The sequence below is a fragment of the Phoenix dactylifera genome, chromosome 18 (genome assembly GCF_009389715.1).
Source record: "Phoenix dactylifera cultivar Barhee BC4 chromosome 18, palm_55x_up_171113_PBpolish2nd_filt_p, whole genome shotgun sequence".
Classification (NCBI taxonomy): Eukaryota; Viridiplantae; Streptophyta; class Magnoliopsida; order Arecales; family Arecaceae; genus Phoenix; species Phoenix dactylifera.
The window spans coordinates 6,153,229-6,171,167 of record NC_052409.1 but is presented as its reverse complement, the minus strand read 5'-3'; the positions used below and the strand labels follow the sequence as shown (position 1 = coordinate 6,171,167).

Genomic DNA, 17,939 nt, shown 5'->3' with positions numbered 1-17,939 from the left:
TACATTGTACTTGCGGTAGGAATTGTCTTTCTTCATCAGATATGCATGTTCAATTGTTCATCAAGAGTTTCTGCATGTCTAGTGCTAACCGTTCATTGCCTACATATTAAACTATGACAATGACAAGCATCTGTTCAGGTGCTTTGATGCAGTGATATTTGCAATGGAATTTTTCATCCATTGAGAAACGAGAGTTACTAACATTTATCCACCTAGATCTAAGAACTTAAAATTTTCAAGTACAACAATAATATACAAAGATAATTAGTTTCAATTTAGCTGCCAATTATCTAAATACATGGCAATTAAATAAAGTAAACAAGAAAATAATGATGTCATCTGTAGAACATCAGGCAGCACATTCGTCGACAAGCTCTCAAGGCATTACACCAATTTGTCATCAATCAAGCCATCCTACAGGGTACTAATTTAATAGTCCAATCTGCAAGCTATCATGCTGACAAGATGACCAATAGCTAAGGGGGATTTTCGAAGGATCTTAATCAAAAAAATATAAACTCAAACAACCTAAACATCTTGAACAAGGAAGAATTAACATAGTTCCAAGTTCCAACTCATCAGTACAAAAGAAGGAGAGATTCAAATCATTCAAAATAAAGGAAAATCTCGAAATCTAGCTTCCATGCCCAACCTCTACCATTACATGTAGCATGCTATAAAAATATTTTAGCACGACCTCTCTTTAACAAACCTAGGACATCTACAAGATTGACTCAACCCCTCACCTACTATTCTTCAACCATCGTTCCTTTGTCACTAACGTAGATTCCATCCAAAAACTTTCTGATATCCTTGTTTTTTACATGGCATTTCTGTTCGAACCAAAAACATGAGATATGGTGTTAGTTTTCTAAATGCACACACTGCAAGATAAAAGCATATGCATTAAATTCATTCCCAAATTTAGCAGATATTTAGATGCTGACCTGGTTGATCAGGGCAGCAGACCGGGAAACAAGTTCAATATCATTACCGTCAAGAACGAGCTCATCCTTGACTTTCTCAGACCGAACAATTGTCACCCCTTCAAGCATATCCACTTTCCGCACCTGTGAGGGTTAAATATCAATATATGGTTTAGTTTAGCTAAGGCATAAAGCATTTGATTATTTTCTGCCCACTACAATACTCTGATGATGACAGAATAAAGATATGGTATCCAGTTTCCCTTCCAAGAATAAACCAAGGCTCAGGTAAGTTCGCCAGCACGAACTCAAGCATGAATTGCAAGAAAATGTGCAACCATTTTACAGTTATTACCACAGCATAAGCTGAAACATAAAAGTCTAAGAATATATGAATTTGCAAAGGAAACTGAAGAGGATAACATTGGAAAGGGAGGTGAAAAGAGTATGAGAAAAACTTGCCAGCAATAAGCTAAACATTGGAATTTACACATTATCTTTGTAAGTACTTCAGATTTTCGTTGTAATTACTCTTATATATTTCAAGCATGAATTGCAAGCAAATGTGTAACCATTTTAAAGTTATTACCTCAGCATAAGCTGAAACGTAAAAGTCTAAGAATATATGAATTTGCAAAGGAAACTGAAGAGGATAACATTGGAAAGGGAGGTGAAAAGAGTATGAGAAAAACTTGCCAGTAATAAGTTAAACATTGGAATTTACACATTATCTTTGTAAGTACTTCAGATTTTCGATGTAATTACTCTTATATATTTATAAGCTGTGCGCATAGACCTGTTATGAAAATTCAAAGTAATAAATTATATAGTAGTTGGAAAGTATACAAAAGTGATACTCACATGAATGGGGACATAGATGCATAAATACATGTATGCATACATACAAAACTAAAAGTTTGCATCTGTTCATACACGCTTTATGTGGTCACCAAGAATAACATAGTTGAACATGCATATGCAGATATATGGACACTTATACGGGCATAAATACAAATACAGATACATAGACAAACACAAGTTAACATGTGCATATGCATGCTTTGTACAATCCCTAAGAATACATACATACTGATTTATGGACATAAAAAGCATAGCTGATGATGTAATATATATCTATTGGCATGCCCTCACAAAATGATGAAACCAACAGGTACAGCTATGGTATATGCTACGCCATGGTACCATTACTGGTACAGGGTTTGTGGAAAGAGAGGATAAACAGCCATGGGATCCCAATGAGGTTCAACTTATAAAAGAGCTGTAGCATAAAGTGACAAGTAACATATTGCTTCAATCAGCTTTTGATGTTTTCTACAATATAAATCAAAAGCATGTTTATTTTCCTTTGCCATGATTATCCTAATTTTCATGGCCACAACATGTCTGCAAAGCAAAATCTGTCAATCAAGTTCAAAAGCAGATCCAAAAGCAAAAATTTTACCAGCAAGAAACTATAAGTGTATTGGTGACTGCAAATTATCAACTATGTTGCATTTGCAAATTATCAAAATGGCAAGATATCCAAGCAGTGGCCCTAGGTTATAGTCCAGAAAAAGATCCTAGTGTCCATGCAGTTAGCATAGTTAAAAGAAACTTAATAATCTTTTCATTCATGTATCATCTATACATCTATAGTGCTAGATATTCTGCTATTTTCGATAGGCCAACATTTATAAGTTCTTCAAGTGCTATGCAGTGAACATTTAATACAAATAATGATAAATAGTTAAGCACAGGTTCAAGAAAAATTTTAATTTATACAATTTACATAAAACTCATAATTAAGAAACTATTGAGTATACAATAGACACATGCATAGACACCCACACATATGCGGCCATGCACCAACCCACATGCATGCATTCGATCACTAATGTTATTTAGTCATCTACGTTGCCTAAGAATATACTCTATTGTTTCAAGTTAATTTCACAATTTTCTAATGCAAAATGATTTTTCTTTGGAAGTGCAATCTGTTGTCACACAATCTATCTTACTTCAAATTAGCATCTGCTTTATTTATAGAAAGAAATGCATCAAGAAAATACTGGCATATATAAGTTAAAAAATCAACAGTAATTCAAACTGAGATAAATCAGTCAAGATTGTCAAGAAAATCAAGTCGCATCTTGTTTGAATGCATGTATTTGCATGTATCAACATGCATATGATTCATACGTATAAATAGGAAAATTACCGAAATATTTTTTAGAAACCACACTCCCACAGTCAATCGCTCAAGAGATTTCATCACAAAACTTCAGAAAAACTCTAAAAATTAAAACTTAAGCAGGTTAATATGTCATGTAAATCAAAAAATATGTTATAACTCCAACCAAAATAAGACACACACAGAGAAGCCATCTCCGCATTGGAAGTTACACAAAGTGAATCACCACGTCAACTTAAAAAACAAACACCGCCGCATGATGGACTTAAAAATCAACTTTAATCTCAGAAAACATAAATCGATCTCAACCCGTTTCCCACAATGATCCATCACTAAGTATACCAAAAACCCCAACACCCAAACTTAAATCGACCCAATGTTGCATCAATCAAAGATACAATGATGATCCCCCCCACCACCACCACCAGAAAAAGAAGGGAACGAAATCAAAATAACCCCAAATGAGCCCCATTTTTACCGCGATCCAATCATCAAATATTTCAAAAAACCCTAATAGACAAACATCGGAACATAACAAACCGATCCACCACGAGATCAACACGAACTAATAAACAAATCAAATAAAAATCCAATTTTTAGCAAGAAAACGACCGAAAGAGAAGTGATCTGACCTTCTTCTCGCCGAGGAAGTTGCGGATCTCGATGCTGGTGCTGTTGTTGGTGATAGAGGCGTTGATGGGGAAGTGGGCGTAGACGAAGCGCATCTTGTAGCGGAAGCCCTTGGTGACGCCGTTGATGAGGTTCTGGACGTGGCTGATAGCGGTGCGGATGGCCGCCGTCGTCTTCCGCGAGCCGAACCAGGCGTCAACCTTCAGCTTCCGGTCGCCTTCGGTGAGCTGGAAGTCGAGGTTCAGGTGCTTGAAGTTGCGGGTGAGCTTACCCCGGGGTCCCTCGACCTCGATCACCTTCGCCTTTACCCGGACCTTCACCCCCTCCGGGATGTCCATCGTCTCCGACGCCAAGATCGTCTTCATCTCCGCCGCCGCCGCTCGCCGACGATCACTTTCTCTCTCGGAGGTTGGAAGGAAAGAACGACGGAGATCGCGGTCGGTATATATGACCGAGGTGAGGGGGATTAATTAGGGTTTTGAACGGGTTTTTGGATATGAGAGGGTGATTAGATCTGAACCGTCCAGATGGGGAGTCATTTATTGGGATGGTTGGATATGCGGTCTGGATTGGTTGGGATGCTAGAGATGGGGGTGATGGCTGACAAAGGTTTAAGATTAGATAAGCATTTATAGCAATAAAAATATTAAACGCCCACCTTAGAACTCATTATAATAAATATAGTTGAAGGCCGAGGCTTAGGCCACCGTCACAGTCGCCTAAAAAATAAACCGGCTCTAGCTTATGCGAAGTCAGCGTGAGCAACCAATATAAAAAAAAAAAATCCTGGGACACATCGAGTTATACCGACAGATTGAAATAGATGAGGAAGAAGAAAAGGAAAAAAAGAATAGAAAGAGAGAGAGAGAAAAAAAAAAAAGGAAGGATGGTAGATGCAGAGAAAAGGTTTTGCTCTCTTATTCTCTTATTTCGTTCGAAACAATAATTTTGGGCTAAAAGGCATCGAGTTGTATTAGATTGGATTAAATTATTCGATAGGGTCATATATTGGTCAAGGTTTGCAACACAGTTATATCCCACATTCGATAGAACCATTTGATTGTCTGATGCACAACAAAGTCAATCCAAATGTTATTTTTCGTGGAGCTAGATGCAGGATCAGAAGCCGATAATTGCATCGCATCATCAGATGATACGATGAGCATCAGACATACTTGCTTTCATATAATACCAAGATGGTAATTGCATGAAGCAGCAAATGATACAAGAAGCATGGAATTTACTATCTTCCATTGCTTCACATAACACCAAGATAACCATATGAACCTATGTCACATGCATCTCAAAACTACAAGGCTGGTTCTAAGCTTGCTGCTCAAGCACAAACATGATTCATTTGACATGCAAGCATATGTAATATCCAAAAATAAGAAAGCCATTTGATTTTACAATAGATGCAAGCTTTCATGTCTTCGTGGGTCTATGGGGAATGAAAGTTAAGCAGCATCGAGCTGAATTGTGGGGTACCCTATACATTGCCCTTTTTATATGACAGGGTAGAGCCCATATACCTGCTACCAAATGATGGGCTAAAGCTTGTGCCATTTGTCTCTTTTCTTACATCATCTCATTTAAGAAAAAAACCCAAGAATGGATTAAACCTCTGATGTTTGTAGTGTAACCAATCATACTGCTGTGTAGCATAGTATGATGTGCGAAATGCAAACCTTTGGGGGTGATGCATTTTCGATGAATCGGTATTCGGAGCAGAGTTGAGAGCGACATTGGAGGGCATCACCTACGCGAAGTTGATTCTAGGTGCGGACAGCATCTACCAGAAAAGAGACTCAGCTATGGTGATCAAGTGGATTCGAGACTAGCACAACTGCGATGACCGGCACCTACTACGTCGGAACATACGTGGGCTCGCGAGAAAATTTGGCTCCTTTCGGGCCTCTCACGTCTATCGAGAGGTGCATAGTGCGGCGAACTAGATCACTTCCTATGCTGCACATCATTCGAAAGAGATCCTCTAGAAGAATTAGGAGTCTATTCATTTTCCTCTCCATCATATACGTTTTTCTGATTTTATTAGATATACTCGTGTTTGATCAGGATAAGCAGCCGCTATATCAAAATATGTATATATAGGAATGCAAACCTTTTGATATCGGCAAATACTGTGCCGATACACATTTTTTCCCGTCCAATGTATTATTATTACTTTCAGACACGTGATGATGAGTTCCACTAAATCGTGACTGTTGTGCAAAAAATGGACGGCCAGGCATGACTCTCAACTCTCAAGTTCGACTCCGGCCCTCGGGGGAGCCAGAGGCATAAGACTTCAATCCGAGACCCCAACGGTCAGCGCTACCGCCCTCGAGGTTTTGCGAGGGCTCTCTCCTCATCCGCCGAGCTAAACGAAGAGCTCCGTGAGAAAAAGGAAAAAAAAAAGAAGAATGGCGATGTGGAGGGCCAAATCGTCTGTCCTTCTCCCCCTTCGTTCCTCCCTCTCCTCCGCCTCCCTCCCCCTCCCCGAAGCCCTCCTATCCCCTCCCCTCCTCCTCTTCCTCCGCCGCTACCGCGGCGGCCGCCAGCACCGTGACGACTTCCCCGCCTCCAGGTAGCGAACTCCAAACCCTAGCCTTTCGATTCCTCCTTACTATGCTTTCCTACTCTTTTGATCTGGTGACTAGTGGGTTGTTCGGGGTTGGGGTAGGTACGAGCAGCCGCCGACGAACTGGGGCATCCGCATCGTGCCGGAGAAGAAGGCCTACATCATCGAACGGTTTGGAAAGTACCTGAAGACTCTCGATTCGGGCATTCATCTCCTCGTCCCTTTCGTCGACCGGATTGCCTACGTCCACTCCCTCAAAGAGGAGGCTATCCCCATTCCCGACCAGTCCGCCATCACCAAGGACAACGTCAGCATCCTCATCGATGGTGTGCTCTATGTCAAGGTATCCAAATATCTTTGACTGGGCATTTTCTCTAATTATTATTGCTAAAAAATGCTACCTTTTCATGAGTTTACGTGATTATGTTGACGTGCTTCTTGATTTTGTATGAGGCTCTTTGTATCCCTCTCAAGAAGAGCAATCTTTGATTATTTCATATGTATTTGATAATGGGTTTCTCTTCATTTTGGTGTTTCTTCTTTTTTTTTTTTGCAATTTTTTCAGATTGTGGACCCAATCCTTGCTTCGTATGGTGTGGAGAATCCAATATTTGCCGTGATCCAGTTGGCACAGACAACGATGAGAAGCGAGCTGGGGAAGATTACTCTGGACAAGACATTTGTGGAGAGGGACACACTCAATGAGAACATTGTGGTATGATATTCTTCTTAGCATTCTTTGCAGGTTCTATTCTTGCTCCCTAAATTCTGATTTTGTGTCAGTGGTTGCTGGAAATTATAGTGCTTGTTAGGAGACAATAACTTCTCCTCCTCTTCCTCCTTCTTCTTCTTCTTTGGAATTTTCCTCTATACTTGCTGCAATTTCTTATGTTTGGGATGATAATTTTGAAGAACATAAAATTTCTTGCTTTCTCCTCATAGACACTAAGAAATCAAAACTCACATATGCACGTGCATGTGCACTATTACATCAAGATATATGTACTTCGATTCCGAGATTTTTGAAGTGTCTATTATAACTTGGCTCGTATACATTGAAGTACATGGAGTGCTGATTAAATGTTTCTAAATCCTAGGATGTTTATATATAGATGAATGGCAGATTAGGGAAATATTATGCTTGATAATAGATGCAAGGCCCCTCAAACTTGTGTCATCACTAATGATGCACTCACAACTTGCTAAGGATCAGTGTTGCTCTACGAGGGCATATCCTTTGAACTATCAAAGTATTTTGCTAGCATGTCAGCCAGTTGTACAATCACTTGAATTCCATTTGCACTACTCTAGCATGATATCTTAATTGTCCCTTCTCATCTTGTTAGCGTAAAGGATTGCATGAAATTGTTGCTTGAGGTAAATGAGCATGTGTTCCATTAACAAGATGTGACCTGGTGCTTGCATTTCAATGATTACACAAATATTACATACGATTATCATGACTCCTCATAATCAAGCATAACTGCAATAAGTTTTCTGAGATTGTCCAAAAATACACTGCAGGAAGTTATGAACTACTATAGTTGCAGGAAGACGATAAACAAAGGCTAGGCCAGAATGTTCGTTCAGCTCTACATAGTAAAGAGCAGAAGGAAATTATAGTGCTACTATTAAGGACTCACAAAATCTATTCCAGGGCTGTTTATGTCTATTTGGATTCATTTTGCTTCATCCAATAAAAGTTTACTATTTAGGCATCTTTGTTCCTTTAAAATGCAGTCATAAGAACGTATTAGAGACTTGTCTACTGCATTTGTCTGACACAGCTTTTATTGATTGCTATTATCGTATTTTTGTCTTGATTAATTTGGTTGTAAGCCTAGATGGCAGTAAGATCTTCAGTGCCAAAATTATAAGGCCCATTTTGGTTTTAAGAATTGAGTACTCCAGGCTTTATAGCTCATCATTTCATACCCTGGAGAAAAAGTGGCCTTATCTGGTTTTTGCAACTTTTTGGCGAAGCATGTACTTGTTCTACTTGCATTGTGAAGTTAATATTTTTGTGCTTTTGGAAGATGGAATTGGTAATTAATATCAATAATTATGTTCCCTCTAAGGTTTTAGAAGAAGTTATAAACTGATGGTATAACTAGCTTGATAATAACCTTCAATCTAGATCCCCCCTTCTATCTCTCTCTCTCTCTCTCTAACATGGTTCTTCCTTTCATTTGTTTTAAAAATTTGATATAATTTTTTGTGTTATTTTAATTATCTCATTATCATATTTTATTATCATTCCTCCATCCTGCTGCTAACTGTATAGAGACTTGGACCGGCAGGTTTAGGACGTTGATTAGGATGGTTTTTTAGCCATGGATGCATGGTAGAAAGCATGCTATTGCTACTATTTTATTTTTTTCTGTTGGATTCATATCCGGTTTAGTGAAATTTTCTTATTAACAGAGAGCAATTAATGAGGCTGCAACCAACTGGGGTCTTAAGTGTCTGCGATATGAAATAAGTAAGTCTATGAACTATGATCTATTTTTGTCATTGAGATCTGCCATCTGTTAAAGGTCATTTTGATCGTTTTTCACTTTTTTCCTAATCTTTATGCAGGGGATATATCTCCTCCACCTGGAGTGAAGGCAGCTATGGAGATGCAAGCTGAAGCAGAAAGAAGAAAACGTGCTCAAGTTCTCGAATCTGAAGGTTTATTTTTTCTTTTTCTTTTTTTGAAATTAATAGGTTCTTGTGCTTATCCTTGCTATATACTATAACTGATATATTTCATCAGGAAATATTTTCGTCAATATGCCATATAACATAGCATGAAATGTTGACATTGGATACTGTAGATTGTCATATGCAGCTACATGTTGCATTTTACAAAGAGGCGCTTTTAATTGGTTCTTTCATCCAGCCTTCTGTGATAATAGAAATACAAAATTTGAGAAGTTCTGTTTAATGTGAACAGGACAAAGACAAGCAAACATCAACATTGCTGATGGAAAGAAAAGTTCTGTGATATTGGCATCAGAAGCTGCAATGATGGATCAGGTGAATAGGGCTAAAGGTATGTTATTCTATTTTATTATAGGTTGTTAGCTTTAGCTTATCTTCTTTCTGGAATTGTATCTGGTAATCATTGCAAACCCTACTTATGATCAATTTTGCCATAAATTTTCTACTCTCTTTTTGACTGAAAAGGCTTCACTGGATCTTTTGAACTTGCTTCTATGAACATTTGATTAATTGGATTTTTTTGATACTTCTTGCAAACATTTTCAAGATGGCATTTCATATGACTCATTCCTCTTTTTAGTACTACCACTTAATACTTTTTAATAATGTTTGCACTTAGCTATTGATCTATTAGAATTTTTTTCCTCATCAAAGTGATTTCATACCCAAGATCTTTTTTTAGAACTTTTGTCAAAATTATTTTCAGTATTATCTTCATTTCTATCATCCCCATCCCTAATATCTTCAACAGTCTCATTTTCACCCATTTTAGAATGAGACATTAGTAAAAACAATCTGCCCAAATAAAAACATAAATTACAAAAAAAAAAATCACAGAAATATTAAAAAGTTCACAGAAATTTGAGATTCATGATATTGTATGATAGAAAGGTTTTATTTAAGGATCTCTTTCATAACAATCCATTTTGACCAATATCAGATAAGGGATCTGTGTCTTTATTCAAGTGCTTTTTTATTTATCTTCTACAAATATCAGTTAAATGTTTCCGACACAAAGATAAGACGACAGAAATATAGTTAATTGAGAATGCGGCAAATACTGCAATACGTTCAAAGATAGTGTGTAAATATATGGTCCAATGACTCCAATCAATACATAAGACCAATTGAATGTAAATTGAGAAAACAGTGTTATCCATTCTTTAATGCCTAGCACTGTCTATGGCGTTAGTCATTTAATTTAGTCATTTAGGCTCAATCTAAGTCTTGAAGAAAACAGCATTCTCTTGCAAGTTTGGGTGTGTGGAATACAGATCTGCCTCAGTTTTACTCATAGTCTTCTATACAAATTAAGAATCAGCAGATAAATTTGATCATGGTGATAACAAATTTAATCAACTAAAACTACTCCATGCTAATCACTATCAAAAATCTGGAAAGGCATAACACACAAAAAAACTCGAAAACAGAACAACAGGAAGCACTTATAACGAACTCATTTCGGGTTTGATTAGAACGATTGTAATAGCCTTATGACAAGCTGCAGTCTGTTTGGACCCTGTTAGCAAAGACAACAATGGACAAGTGCCGGTTTAACACAGTTATCTCATCAAACATTTATTGAACAAATTCAAAAATGAAAACAAGCAGTCATCAGCCAAAATCATTAAATAAAATGAAGTACGTTTAAGCATGAGATGAAAGAAAATGTTGTGGTGCTATCTCAAAAAGAAGGTCAAGTATTGTAACAGTGTGATTCATATGTGCAACAATATTTTTGCATCAGATTACATACAGAGAATAAAAGAAATTTATCACTGCAACTCCACTGATATACTGTAAAAATGTAACTCATAAAGTTTATTACATTTACCAATACCACAATAAAAAAGACTATTTATGATGACAAAAATTGCCACCAAAAAATCAATTTCATCAAAAAAATTAATTTCATTCCAGCTTGAACACCGGCTGTGGCAAATTTTCGTTAACGTTCTCCCTATGTACTTCCCTAATCACGGTGAAAATGAAGATGAAAGAGAGTGGGGAGAGAGATCATAATACTTCAAGTCCTTTGCTCTTCAATGGAACTGTAGTCGGCCAATGATAGGGTGACCGGAGGCTCCTCTTCGTGACTTTGCCTTGCTTGGATGGCCGGCGATTGCCATTGGTGAACGGCAACAGGGATGATGGACAAACTTCAAGGAAGACCGACTAGCGAATGGTGATGAGGGACTACCGGATTAGATCTTGGAGTGGTGGTGGAGGCAGAGAGAAAATGAATCAAGGACGGGGAGAGGTGGAGAACGGTGAAGGACGGCAACAGGGATGGTGGACAAACTTCAAGGAAGACCAGCGAATGGCGATGAGGGACTGCCGGATTAGATCTTGGAGTGGTGGCAAAGGCGAAGAGAAAATGAATTAAGGACGGGGAGAGGTGGAGAACGGTGAAGGAGGAGATTAGTGATGTAGCCCTAAAAATCGATCTGGAACGAAAAATGGGAATTGGCCATCGGGGAGGGAATAAGAGTATAATGGGTAGCGGCCCACGAGCTGCAATTAGTGATTTAGCGCCCAGCCTCCCACGGGCCACAGCCCACCCTTGCTCGATCAGCCCATTCTGAACCGGGCTAGGTTCAGGCCTCATCCGGGCTCAAGCCAGGCTCGGACCGGGCGAATGATATACCTGAGTCCAGCCTGAAAGAAAAACGAGCTCTATAATTTAACCCAAAACCGGCCTAAAATTGGTCGGGCCTAGCCCATAGCCCGACCCAAGGTCGGCCCTGCTCAAGTCCATTTCTAGCCCTAGCTAGATTACTTTAACATTTATAAGTTTACATTCTTGCCTTCCCCTACCTAACCTTTATCCGTGCCCACCTACATGCGCACCAAAAAAGCGCTAATCTTCTTAGGCTTCTGGACCATTAGGAGGAAGGGACTATTTGTCCTGGATTAGGGATAAAGTTTGTAGATTTAAAAATTAGTGTCTTGGTTATTGACATTTTGGACATGATGAACAAGGCTATTTTTTCATTTTGTTGCAAAACTGTGCTATTTTCATTTCTTACAAGCTTACATTTGAGGTGATGAATTTTGTTGGCCAGTTGTCATAAGCTGTAGGATGGTAGCATTGGTTGGGTTTAAAAAATTAATGTTAGGAGATATTAAAGAGGGAGGACTGTGTTGAAGGCCAGGGTGAACTCTAATATGGTAGCTGCTTCAAGGGACATAAATAAGGGATCATGGATACAAGTGAGATATGTGGTGGTTTATTGATGCAATACATCAGACAATCAACACATGAGATGTATAAATGGAAGTAGAAGAGTTGCTGAGAATATGCTTCTGTAGAAAAGATAACGCAGAATAATTTTGAAAAGCATCCAGTTCTGATAATTAATGGTTGCTTCCCTTCGCAAGAAATAGGTTTCTGGCTTTTCCATTAGTCTTACTAGGGCTTTCTATTGATCATCAGGATCGGTTCTCAGTTCATCTGGGTCATAATATTTCCCACTATCTCAATTCTAGTTCAACTAGGACTGCCATTAGCAGTTGCTTAAGCCTTTTTGATTCTCGAAAGGACTCTTACATGTGATCTGTACAACAGTCTTGTCTTATTTCTTTAGTAGTTCCGAGTTAGATTAATTCAAGTATGCTGTTCTAATCTGCAGTTGGTTAGTTCTGACCTCCAAACAATGACACAATTGACCAGTATCTCACCATCCATTAAAATTTTAATGAGGTCATAGTTAAACCATGCTGTAACTAAGATAGAGGCTATAACTAATTGTTCTAATCTGCAGTTGGTTAGCACTAACCTCCAAACAATGACACAATTGACCAGTATCTGGCCATCCATTAAAATTTTAATGAGATCATAGTTAAACCATGCTGGAACTAAAATAGAGGCTATAACTAATTTCGAATGCTATTCTTGATGTCTTAATAGTCCGGATCATTAGTGGACCACTCTGACCTATTCTTTAGTATAACTTGATGGTTCACCTATTCATTAACTCCATAGGCGGGAGATAAGTTGTCTTGAAGTTTCATCTTTGAGTTACGTTTTTGTCAAACTTCTCAAGTTATAAAACTTGACATACACATTGATTTGTAATTTGCACTGCACATCCTGGCATTTGATGGTTAACTTTTAAATTGGATAAACTATTTTAAATTCATCAACTTTGCTATGGTAAAAGATTGACCTCTAGACTCTTCAAACTCAAGACTTGGATAGTTGTGACCAAGGTACTCCATACCGTACTAAATCAGACGGTACAGAACATACTGTACTATACCGGTACCAAACCAGTACGCGCTACGGGTGGCATATCAATACTCAATACGCCGAACCAGCCCCCGTAATGGGTGACTGATACAGTAATAGAGTGGCACCAGTACGAAGCCTAATACTGAGATGGCATACCTTGGTTGTGACAGATGCAAGCTCCATGCCTTCATAGAAGAATCAGTTTCATAACTCAAAGCATCATGTTTTTGGCAGGAATCAAAGATAGGCAACTAATTATTAACCTCATTGTTTTTGCCAGGAAACATCTCTTTGTTCCACTCTTTAAAGCTATATAGAAAAAGAAGATCTTCCTTGCTCCTTGAACAACAAAATTAGTTTGAGTTCATCTTAGTTTTGAAGCTATATGGAAAAAGACGATCTTCCTTGCTCCTTGAACAATAGAATCTAGTTTAGTTCATCTCAGTCATCAACTGCTATTATAGAACATTCTTCCCAAATTTAAATATCATGTTCTTATTCTTTCTCGTTTGATCATGCAAATTAAGGAACTGTGTTTAGAGACAGAAGAAAAATCTCTAACGTTCTTGCACTGAAGCATTAGATTTACTTCTATAGGAACTTTCTTGTGGCTGCCCGCTTTTAGAGGGGGCACCGATGCTGTTAGAGATGCCACCAAAATACATCCCTTGGCTGTCCACGACTCCATCTCCCTCAGTTTGGCTTAATGATATCAGCTGATATGTTTGTTGCATATAAAATGCATAATCTTCTATAATTTGGCCTAACTGATTCTAAAATACATTTTCCTAGTTGATAAATTTGACCATTGTCCTTGCAGTAAGTAGTAAGATCTGGGTCTTGCATTTACTATTTCATTCTTAGGTAAATTGTCTAACCATCTAAAATCAGATCTGGCCAAATTGTTCCAAAGGGCAATTCCATAATTTGTGTTAGGGCTGGACACTTTAATTTTCAAAATTTTAGGGTTGAAAGATGATAATACATGAGATGTCAATGACCCTCCATGGCACACCAAAGATGGAGTAGACTGTTTATGTTAACATGAAGTGTTTCCTGCGCAGTATTTTAAGTCTTCTATTAAAGGATGATCTAGTTCTTTTGTTGATGCTTGCTTGATGAGATTGATCTGAAGTGTCAGGTAGATGAGTATCACAATGTTCTCTTTTAATATATCATTGAAACAAGTCTTTTTGTATAAAGTAGCATTTACCAGTCAATTATTATGGTATTGAACACATCTTTATAGAGTAACATATTTAATTTCTCTTTTTAATATCATGGAACTTATATATCACCCCCCCCCCCCCCCCCCCCCTCCCGGCCAATCCTCTCTATCAAAAATTCTGTAGCCTCCAAAATGCAGTTTCAAACAGTAGAAGAATTTCCTTTTATGCAATGTAAATATCTCCATCTCCTAGAAGGACTTCCAAAAGTACCCAGCCTCAACTAGGTCCGTGCAAGATTACTTGAAGCCATAGAGTTTTGGTACTGAGGCAAAGCATGGAACCACAGCTTTCAGTTTTCAACTTCCTCAGAACAGCAAAACAGTATGTACCTATTATCTTCATGTGTTAACTTGAAATGCCAAAAGCCTCTTAAGTGATCTATTAATCATGTTGCACTGCTCGCTATTAAGATTACTCAAAGCCATAGAGTTTTGGTACTGAGGCAAAGCATGGAACCACAGCTTTCAGTTTTCAACTTCCTCAGAACAGCAAAACAGTATGTACCTATTATCTTCATGTGTTAACTTGAAATGCCAAAAGCCTCTTAAGTGATCCATTAATCATGTTGCACTGCTCGCTATTAAGTTAGGTTCTACTGCTTTTCCATGGCACATTCTTATCTATTATTATCTATACAATATCATGTCTTCACTCTAGCACCAATATTCATGTAATAAAAAAACTCAATCACTAAGATTGGCATTGTAACACCTCCTTTATTCATCTTGGCATTGATATGCACGACATGGTGCATGAGAGTTATATATCAAATAGTTGTGGCTGGGTTTGTTAATCCTTTCAATGTCAATTTAGTCATATCATTTGCCCGTCTGCTTTTGATATCCTGGAAAAGTTACATAGTGACTACTGTGATATTGCTTGTATGTTTCTGTGCTTCTTTTGCACTTGCAAGGATTTATGCTGGTCGTAGGTGTACATTTAGGGAACTTTATTGTCATTTTAAACACGTTGCTTCTGGTGCATGCATGTAACTCTTTTTTACCCTTTTTTCCCTACCTTCTCATTGAAATTCATTCCTAGTTGTTCATGTATAATTGTCTATAACTCTGCTCTGAATGTAGAATGTAAAATTCTTCTGGAAGTAGAAAACATGAGCTAAAAGCTTGTGCAAAGTCCACTCTGACGGATTTTATTGCTAATATATCAGGAGAAGCTGAAGCTATCCTTGCTAGATCACGGGCAACTGCAGAAGGGCTTAAGGTGTTATCAGAGGCTGTGAAAGCAGAGGGAGGTGCTCAGGTAAGATTTCCTTCCACTTGGTTGCTTGTTTCCTATTATTATGTTTGTCTCACCATGAAAAATCAATTACTGGTTTCTCAGTGCCTTCATGTTGTATAATCTGAAAAATATAGGAAGCACCAACTACATCACCATAGAGACCTTTTCAGAGATATTGCATGCCCAGATTTTGACATAAATGTCTATCTGGAAAAGTACTTTTTTTCTCCTGTTTATCCTGGCTCTGAAAGACTGCTACCTTTTTCCCCACTTACAGGCAGCAAGTCTAAAAATTGCTGAACAATACATACAAGCATTTGGCCGCATAGCCAAGGAGGTAAAGCAATGAACATATGATATCCAGTTAAAAGCTTTAAAGCGTGCTTACTGCTGATCTCTATATCCTTCTTCTCCTTCTCATGGTTTGTTATTGCAGGGAACCACTCTGCTGCTTCCTAGCACTGCTGATAACCCTTCTGCCATGGTAGCTCAGGCTCTGACAATATACCAAAAACTCAACAGCGACAGTTATAATGCTTCCCCTGGGGAGAGCCCCCAAACAGAAGCCACAGATGGAAGTAAAACTGATAGCCATACAAGGCCGGCTGAGGTGGGAACTCCCTCCTCAGGCACAACAGATGTCCCTAATCCTACTGCTGATCCAAATGAAAGAGTGTTCTCTCTCCAAAGCCCACCAAAGGGACTGAGTTAGTTGTTGGCTTTGCCTCCCAACTTACGAGGAAAAAGATCGGCCGCTCAATTTTGGAAGCGCATGATACTAGGCTTGTTAGTTTGTAATTTTTTTGAAACTGTTAATTTACAATTTAATTGTTTTGAGAAGACCTTGAACCCTTTTTAACATTTTTTGATATATTCCGGTGAAGAAGATTAAGACATTGATTTGGGAAGTCCTAGGTTTGTGCGGTTGTGCCACAGATTTGAGCAGTTGATATTCAGATGATACCAGAATTAACAATTTCATATAAGAAGAGGAGGGGCAAATAATAATATTTTTGGAATTTATATCATGTTGTCTCCAGCCTATTTCACCAAATCCTTGTCTTCAAGTGGAAACCAAAATGGTGGGTGATGTAAATTTTTTAAGATTCTGCACCATGACTTTCCTGTTTCTTCGTTGAAGCTTGTGGGGTGTTGGTCAAGAATATTATGAGCTCGCAATTTAGGTTTTGAAAGTTTCTGTTAATTCTACTGCTGTGGGTGCTAGGGATTTGTGAGGTTGATCACAAGGATGGTTTGTGTTAAAAAAAAAAATTAGTTATCATGACTGGGTTAAGGGTATAAGCTTAGTTGATTATCTCATGGGGTCAAATGAGTTGACGTGTGTTTCTAAAAAATTGATGAACTGTGTAGTGATTGATTTATTCCTTGACCTCTCTTTGGTGGAGCCGAAATTTCCTTCAAAACATTTGTGCCTTATTTTTAACTTGATCTTGCAATCAAGCAAAATCTTTGAAACTTGTATTCGTTATAATTACAATTGATCCAAATGATCAAACAACAACTAGAAATAAATCTATTGGAGTAGAATAAATTTAGTGCTTCTGGGTATTTGGTATTGTAGCAAACTATGACCTCACACAATGCAAGCATATCAATAATATCGTGTACTTCTTGCTGCATTTTTAGTAATCATAGAGATTGGCCTACCCAAATAAAAAAAAGTTTGTGCCATGGCATTTTGATGCATGTTGTGAATATACGATTCAATCTAGTTTACAAAAGAAGGAACCCTGAAATGCTGGAGACCAAGTGAACATGGAGCAAATACTAGAGACCAGACAGAGTAATCATCCACCAAATGCGAATACACAGAAAACAACCATTAAATGAGCACAGGATTTCATTGCTTTGATGTTGAAAAGTATCACAAAAACTGGGCAGCATCACTTTGTTGAATACAGTTTCCCTTACAACTAAAATGATTGCTTCAAGGTTATATTCCACAAGAACATAATTTGTGACGAAAGATGTTCCAACTCAAACAAAAAATTTAATGGTTAAAATTATATATATATACAAGTTATATTATACCGGCCTAAATCGGATGGTACAGAGCATACCGTACCGGTTCGGTATCGGTATCTGGCACGAATGGCATACCAATACTCAGTATTTCAAAAAACTTCGTACCATACCATACCGACATTATGTTAGTGTGTCAGCGGTACAGAGTTCGGTACTG

General features: G+C 38.0%; 2 protein-coding genes across 2 annotated transcripts; one reads left to right on the top strand and one right to left on the bottom strand.

Moving 5' to 3' along the window:
* Positions 1-486: 486 nt before the first annotated feature.
* Positions 487-4,201, bottom strand: LOC103722567 (60S ribosomal protein L9-like). Its single transcript, XM_039115527.1, has 3 exons — positions 3,750-4,201; positions 948-1,070; positions 487-833 (listed from the first exon to the last, which is right to left on the bottom strand). The coding sequence occupies exons 1-3, from the start codon at positions 4,110-4,112 to the stop codon at positions 750-752; spliced, it is 570 nt and encodes a 189-aa protein (XP_038971455.1). The 5' UTR covers positions 4,113-4,201; the 3' UTR covers positions 487-749.
* Positions 4,202-6,050: 1,849 nt separating this feature from the next.
* On the top strand, positions 6,051-16,719 carry LOC103722566 (stomatin-like protein 2, mitochondrial). The gene is made up of 9 exons (XM_008813169.4): positions 6,051-6,334; positions 6,431-6,671; positions 6,894-7,043; positions 8,753-8,810; positions 8,909-9,001; positions 9,267-9,365; positions 15,666-15,757; positions 16,014-16,073; positions 16,173-16,719. The coding sequence occupies exons 1-9, from the start codon at positions 6,171-6,173 to the stop codon at positions 16,446-16,448; spliced, it is 1,233 nt and encodes a 410-aa protein (XP_008811391.2). The 5' UTR covers positions 6,051-6,170; the 3' UTR covers positions 16,449-16,719.
* Positions 16,720-17,939: the final 1,220 nt, after the last annotated feature.